The following is a 7,559-nucleotide window of genomic DNA, read 5'->3' as shown; positions in this document are numbered from 1 at the left end:
ATGTGAGCATGTTATACAATCCATTAAAATGTGAAATATGATATACAAATTATGAATAACTTTATTAATTAACATGCATAAGAAACAGGGGAAGGAGGGTCTGCCATACCTGTCTTTCAGGATTTCACCTACTCAGAGCTCAGCCATTTAGGTGCTATTATAGCTCCTATGTTATTCTCTCCAACCAATCCCATTTTAGGGTTGGGAATATGATCTCGCTATTGGCTACTTCACCATCTGCTTACTTTATGACATCATTCTCCCACCAAACCTACTGCCATCCGGTAGAATCTTGGGGTTTCCATGGAGTTATCTGTAAACAAATTTGGATCAGTCTTTCATACTGGACAAATGAGCTGTTTATCTTCTTCTTCCCAGACATCTTCTAGTATTACCGCATCTCTTGTATCTGCAATTGATGTTAACTCTTCCATGATCATGTCAGGTAAGGAAAAACAACAACTTTAAAAAAAAAACTTTTTTATATATAATGAAAAAATTAGATTAACTCACCAACCCTAAATTTAGTAGTAGACTCAAAGCAGCTTAGAATACTGGGGGGAAAGCATTGAACTAGAAATATGGAGACCTGATTTCATTTGTGGCTTTGACATTTACTAGGTATGTAACTAGGGACATTATTTACTCTATCACAAAATGGTTCCTCATCTGCTACATGAGGATACAGGACTGCTGATGTTCTGTTCCTTATGTTTTCTAATACTGAGTCTTAAAGGCCATGTATATAGTGAAATCAGAGATTTCCAGAGTGTTAGTTTCAACAAAAACAGATAAACCAAGGTGGTATTAAAAACTAGCCTCATATACCAAGATGTTTCATCTGTAACTGTCTACCTTCATTAAGATTCCACTTTTGTATTTCAAATTTAGCTCTGATCTAAAAGTAATATCCATGTGTTTTGGAGTTTTATGTTTCAAGTAGGTGAAAAGAGGAATAAGGAGAGAAGAGGGAGAGGAGTGGGTTATCAGAAGTAAAGATTTTCTAGAGAAAAAAGCTGGGGATTATTTACATTAAGCATAGGCTGACAGGAACTGAAGGGAATGAAGAAAATATATAAATGAGGAAAGAGAAAACATAAGAATGTCAAGCAGGGACACATTGTTGAGAAAAAAGATCATTTGAGAAAGAATGTTGACAAGCACAGTTGATTTTTTAAAAAATGCACAAAAGCAGTGTAAAATCTACTCAAAGAAAAGCAAAATGAAGTTGTTTTCAGAAAACGCTTGTATTAATTGATTAGGAAGATGACTAAGGGTAGAACAGGGTATCACTAGTAAAAGCAGTTTCTCAGATAAGTCACATTTGGTTGCTTGCATTTTTTCTAATGACTCTAGATATAGATGACAATTGACAGTTTTGAATATGAATATTTTAGAAATATATTTTATGATTGACTATTCCTACAAGCATAGTAAGAATAGAGTTTATATAGAAAGAAGACTGGTGTAATAGAATTTTTAATGTCTTATTTCATCCTGGATTATTAAACTACATGAATTCAAAAAAAATTGATGCATCCTAATGTGTCAAAAATAAAGTTTCAAGTAAAAGTTTCTTTTGATTTTATAATAATTTTCTTCTTTTTGTTTTGGTACTACTTGAGTACCTCCACACCAATAATTTTCTTCCTAAAACAGAGTACATTGTTATTAATAGTCACTGTTTTAGACACAAGAATAAAAAGAAAGACCTTTCTAAAACTGAAAGGTCAATCCCCACGTCTCTAATTCCACATTTATCTAAAATAATTTTGTGAATTCTTGGTTTTTTTTAACATTTAAAATTGTTTGGACTGGAGTTATAGCTCAAGGACAGAGTATATGCTTACCACATTCAAGGGCCTCACTTCAATTTTCACATCAGCCCCCCCAACTTTTTTTGTTTTAGGTGGATTCTAGTGTTAATTTTTTCAAGCTTTTGGGGTGACCTGTTACTGAAAGTTGAAGTGAATATAAGCTAAATTTTGGGTATAAATCTAAGAACTTTCAGCATTATTTTAAAGTATTTTTCCTGTTTTTTAATATGGCTATATTAATTGAAATATATGCCTATTAGGATTGATATCTTTTACTTGTTGGGTATACTCAGAGATATGTGAATGAACACAATAATGGAATTCCTTTACAATTATTGCTTTACTCTCCACTTTTTACAACTTTATTTTGTTTAGTTTAGTTTTTTTTTATTGGTGTGGGAATGGCATCTTCCTATGTGACTCAACCTGACCTCAAACACTTGGACTCAAGTAACCTTCCTACCTCAGCATTCCTGATTGCTGGGACTACAGATGTACAAAGATTCATACCAATTTGTATTGAAATATTGGTCTAGACAAAATATGGCTACTTCAGTGTTCACATTTGCTGCATTGTTCTGTCTGTTACACACTTGTTACTGGTAGAGTTTCTCTGTCTACATGTACCCATCGGAAAGACATTCAAAATCAGGCTGGGTGGGGTGGTAGGTGCCTAAAATCCAAGGCATTCCAAGGCTGAGGTGGGAGAATTCCAAGTACAAGGCCAGCTTAGGTAACTTTGTTCAACCCTGCCTCGAAAACTTATTTTTCAAATTGAAAATCATTTCTACAGCAGTTTTGTTTTAGTTAATAGTATTCACTAAAAAAGAATAGATAACATTCATTTTCATAATATTATATATATATGATAACAGAACTTCCTTTATTATTATATTTACTATGCTTTTTAAAAATTTTTATTTTATGCTTGCTATGTATTCAAATCTAATTAACATCTGTTTATTCTTTTTAATTCTTTGCAGTTTGTCTATCTTTGCAGAACTCACTATGTATTCTCCATACAAATCATATATAAATGTCTCTTTTATTCTTGGATGAGTTACCATTATTATTATTGAAAGCATGTTACATATGAATAACCTGAGGCTCAGAAAGTTTAAATAGCTTTTTTTTTTTTTGCAAAAAATATTTTTTGAAAACTATTAGGAATTTATTTTAACTTAGGATCCAAGGATATTCTAGTTTTAAAATGCTTCAATTCTAGGACATAGTTATAAGTTTGTAACAACCTACTTCATCAGTGACAGCCATCTTAAACTGTTTGATTTCTGGTGTTTCAGTGAGTATTGGAACTAAAGACTTCCTAATTACAACAACCTTAAGATAATACTGCTCCTCAAAGTGAAAGTCTGTCCATCTCATCAATTTCCATCACCCTGTTTCCTTCTACAGAAAATTTCCAAAATACATCTTTACTTGGAACTGCAAATTCTCCCCAGCTCACTCGTCCTGTGGTGAGCAATACCTCTTCCATAGTGGGAAGTGTCTGCAACCTCTCCAGAGTCTCTGGGCCAGCCATGACTTCAGCATGGCTGCGGCCATCAGCCTCTAACACCTCTTTCCAGCCACTCGTGGGTAGTGCCTACATTTACCAACATTCTAGCACAACTATGTTGTCTGAAGTTACTGGCCAGAGCCAGATACCTACTTCAGCTGCCTCCTATTCAGGTATTTTTGAGTGGGGTACTGCACAAAGCACAGAAAAGAAGTCATCCTCACCTGGAAACTTCACTGGGACTCTTATTGACCAGGACACAGCAAATTCTTCCATGACTGTAACAACCCAATATGATAAAGCTTCAGATGCCAATAAGGTGGTCCCCCTATCCCCATCATTACCTGCCAACTTTGTTCAAGCAACACCATCTCAGATTCCCACTCAAGCATATAGCATGTCACTTCCTTATCAGGAAGGAAGTCATGTCTATTACTATAATCAAAACACATTGGGGCCTCCATTATCTGGACAGCGTGGCTTCTGCCTGCAATCTTATGGCTGTGTTTCATATGGAGGGAGTGGGTCCTCTATCTGTCAACCAGAAATGGTGATGGTTCTAAAGAAAGTTCAGCCTACAAACATCCTAACACCGGTTTCAACCTCTGGAATCTACTACTCTATGCCTGCTCAACCCAACAGAGAAATGAGTTTTCAAGGTGAGTACAAATAGCAAAAATGGAAAAGGAATAAGGTTAGCATTCAAAGGGAGAGACAGATCTGCAGATGAGTAGTGGTTAGTCCACAAATGGGTAGAGTTGAACTCCTGAGATTTCAACAACTACACTTACTCGGTGCTCTCCATTTCCAGATTTGATATAAGGTCAAGAGCTGGAGCCATGGATCAATTAGTACAGCACCTGCCTAGCAAGTGTAAGGTCCTGAGTTCAATGCCCACTACTTCCAAAAACAAAGAAACAATCAAATAAGCAAGTAAAAAAGTAAAAGTGAAAATGCAGAGCACTATAATGGTCATTCATGTTGTGTTTAAAAGTCCCCTTAAATCACACTGAATGAGGCTTCATTTTTCACTACCCTGGCAAAACCTCCATGCAATAATTAATTCCCTTCCAAGATCTTTTGCTTTTGTGTATTTAGAAAACACTTCAAAACCTTTCATTGTAGTAATGGTCTAATTTTCTTTAATTTTTTGGGTTCAAGATCTAGTCCAGAGTGAGTAAGCACAACATATGCCCTTGTTTATAAATTTCATGAGAAATGACATTGCTTTTTCTCTTACTACATGGTTTAACATATTTTTATACTCACAAAGAGGGAGCAGAGATTTCTAGTATTTGTAAAACACTTTTTGTTCATTTTTTCATGGTGTTTCTGATTGAAACAAGGGCCAAGAGTACAGTGACAAGTGCTCTACTAACAGTCACACCCTAGCCTAATACATTTCATCTTTCCAAACTTTGATTTGACTTACATCAATCCTATGAAATACAAAGAAAACCAAAAACCAATGACATTAACGGAGTAGCAGCAACTCCAACAGTCACGACCTATTTCCTAATGCAGCGTCCTGTCCATGGGTCTTAAGAAAAACCATAAAAGTGGCTTGCTCACTGTTGGCAGGTGCATGGTTGCTGTGTTGGTATGCAGGACAAGAGTATCTCACTTACCAGGGACTGACTTCTTCCTTGATTTCTTTTCAGTGATGGAAACTTCCATGAGGACAGAGACTTCTGTAGAATTGCAACCTCCAAGCCAGGCATTTTGTTTTCCACAAACTTCAGATTTCCTTACATCCTGTGGTAGCATAAATGCTCAAATACTTGAGAATAACCCACCACTTGAGCTTGGAGATATTTCAGTACTAACTGCCGTCCAAAGTTCTACCAATAACCTGGCATTGCCTCAAGCTCCTAACCAGGAACAAATAGAACATGAGAACTTGAATGAAATAAAAACAAAGCTTTCAAAGCCTGTGGAGGCCTACCATATCCCAATTGACAATCGGGATTCTCCACTACTCCCTTTAGAAATCCCTGACATTCATCAATTTCTGGACTGCATCAAACCTTTAGACCAAGAGGAGAAGCCTGATTCTGAAAATGCCAATTTGGTCAAGAATAGCCTAAGTTTTGAGAACCAAGGGACACTTGAAAATAGGGTTGAATGTAGCAATGGTTTTGTGGACATGGCTGCATTGGTGGAGAATATTGAACTCCCACCTATTGTCAACTCATTGGCAGAACATCACCAGTCCAAATTTCCCACAACCATAAAAGCCAATGACATGAGAGATGCCAAGGTGAATCAGGGGCAGAAAAAGTCAAGGATTGTAAAGGAACTCACTGACTATATCAGAAAGAAGAAGGATAGAGATTCTGAGCTTATCGATGGAGCTCCTAAGGACAAAATTCAGCGTCACAACCCAGAGTGTCTTTTGGAGAGAGAAATGATTGTGTGCAGTGCTGTATCCAGTGACAGCCCAACTGTAATCACAACCAAGCATTCTACCTGCAAACCTCCAAAAGCTGCATACAGTAGGGCCAGCAAGGCTAAAGGCCTTGGGCAAGAAAAGACCAAAAACACCACACAAAACAATTCCAAGAAAGTTGAAGAGAATAAGCAGACAAGGAATAAAGTGAAGTCAGACGAGAAAACGATTCCCAAGATGAAGAGGAAGAGAAATCAACCCGAGCTTAGCCAGGAGACATTTAAAAAGCCTCGCACCTATCTAGGTATGCACATGCTGCAGTCAGTGCAGGTTTTTCATGCACTGGGGAAGAAGACTGATAAGAAAATTGGGTCATCCTCGTGTCGGGCTTTGGCAAATTTGAGCACCACCAAAGGCTCCCAGTATTCTGCAGCTATCAAATCACGGCTGGATACCCCACATGAGGGCAAAGGTCCTAAGAAGACTCAAGTCAAAGCCCAGAAAGAAGATAGCAGTGCTGGCAATGAATGCTCCTCTCCATCCCAGTATGAGCTGCCTCCACCTGGCAAGGTCAAGTTGATACCTTTACCTTTTCTGAATCCTGACAAGCCTCAACCTCGACCTGTTCCTCGGAGGCCACAGGCTTTTGCCTCACGTAGGCCCACTGGATCTTACCCTCATCCTAACTCAGCTCAATCTCTGGCAGTCAATGCATGTCAACCAGCTAGTGCCAACACATCTTTGATAAGTCCTGCCAAACCAGCTCGGCCAATTTCATTCAATGCAACTCTACCAGGTTTGACCAAGCCTACCCAGCCTAATGTCTCTCAGTCTGCTGCTGCTAGACCTGCACCCTACAAAACATCTTCTTTCACTTCTTTCCAGAGGCAGCCTGTTTCCACTACTATGGCCAAGTTCCAGCCACCACCTAAGTCTCAAACCCAATTTCTACTGCAAGATTTCAGCCTGCAACCAATTCCATGGAGAAAGCCCAATGTTCCTGAGCCAGTAATGTCAAGCCCCATCACAAAAGAGCAACGGCCAGAGCGTGAGGCCATGAAAAGGAAGGCTCAGCAAGAGCGCGAGCATGCAGCCAAATACACTTCTTTGGGAAAAGTGCAGTTTTTCATTGAGAGAGAAAGAGAAATGGAAATTTCTCAATACTATGGCTATGTAATGTAAGAGCTGCTATTGTTGGTACCCTTTAAGTATCAAACGATTTTCACATATATACATCGACATAGATATTTAAACATATAGATAGATAGGTATATAAAATAATATAGATAAAAATATAAAGATTTCTCTATTCTGATATATTTTAAAAAATAAAATTGAAGTAATGTAATAGAATTAAGAAATGAGCAATAAAGAGGTCTTTGGAGTTTTGAAATGCTACTACGTGTGGTTTTTTTTGATAGAAGTGGGGATTATAAAAAGAGGAACTGAAATTTGAGAGTACAAAGGGAGGGAAAGGATAAGAAATGAGGGAAGAGGAAGGCATGTGGTCCAGAAGTAGTATGGTTGAAAGGGGAGAAATTACATGGGCCTATAAGAAGAATCAGGAATGGGTAAAATGACACAGTGTGAGGTTGGGGTGTAAAGAATAAAATTTGGAAAATGTTTAGAATGGTAGAAGATGGGTCTCAGTTGATTAGAAGCAATGAAAAAAAATCATGCTTCATGAACAACCAGACAAGCATTTTAGAAAATTAGATTTAGAACTGAATTCCAACAGATTTAGGTTATCTGTGAATAATGCTGGGAATGGTGAATACAAAATATGGGAGAATCTACCACATGAGTGACAAGGGCTCAGCTATCCCGGGGGCACATG

At 37.7% G+C, this 7,559-nt stretch overlaps 1 protein-coding gene across 1 annotated transcript; it reads left to right on the top strand.

Annotated features, from left to right (window-relative positions):
- Positions 1-351: 351 nt before the first annotated feature.
- On the top strand, positions 352-6,904 carry LOC141417290 (uncharacterized protein C2orf78-like). Its single transcript, XM_074055421.1, has 3 exons — positions 352-445; positions 3,231-3,992; positions 4,995-6,904. The coding sequence occupies exons 1-3, from the start codon at positions 352-354 to the stop codon at positions 6,902-6,904; spliced, it is 2,766 nt and encodes a 921-aa protein (XP_073911522.1).
- Positions 6,905-7,559: the final 655 nt, after the last annotated feature.

Source organism: Castor canadensis, chromosome 15 (assembly GCF_047511655.1).
Source record: "Castor canadensis chromosome 15, mCasCan1.hap1v2, whole genome shotgun sequence".
Taxonomy (NCBI): Eukaryota; Metazoa; Chordata; class Mammalia; order Rodentia; family Castoridae; genus Castor; species Castor canadensis.
Note: the sequence above shows the minus strand (reverse complement) of the source record. Positions and strands in the feature narration are given on the sequence as shown.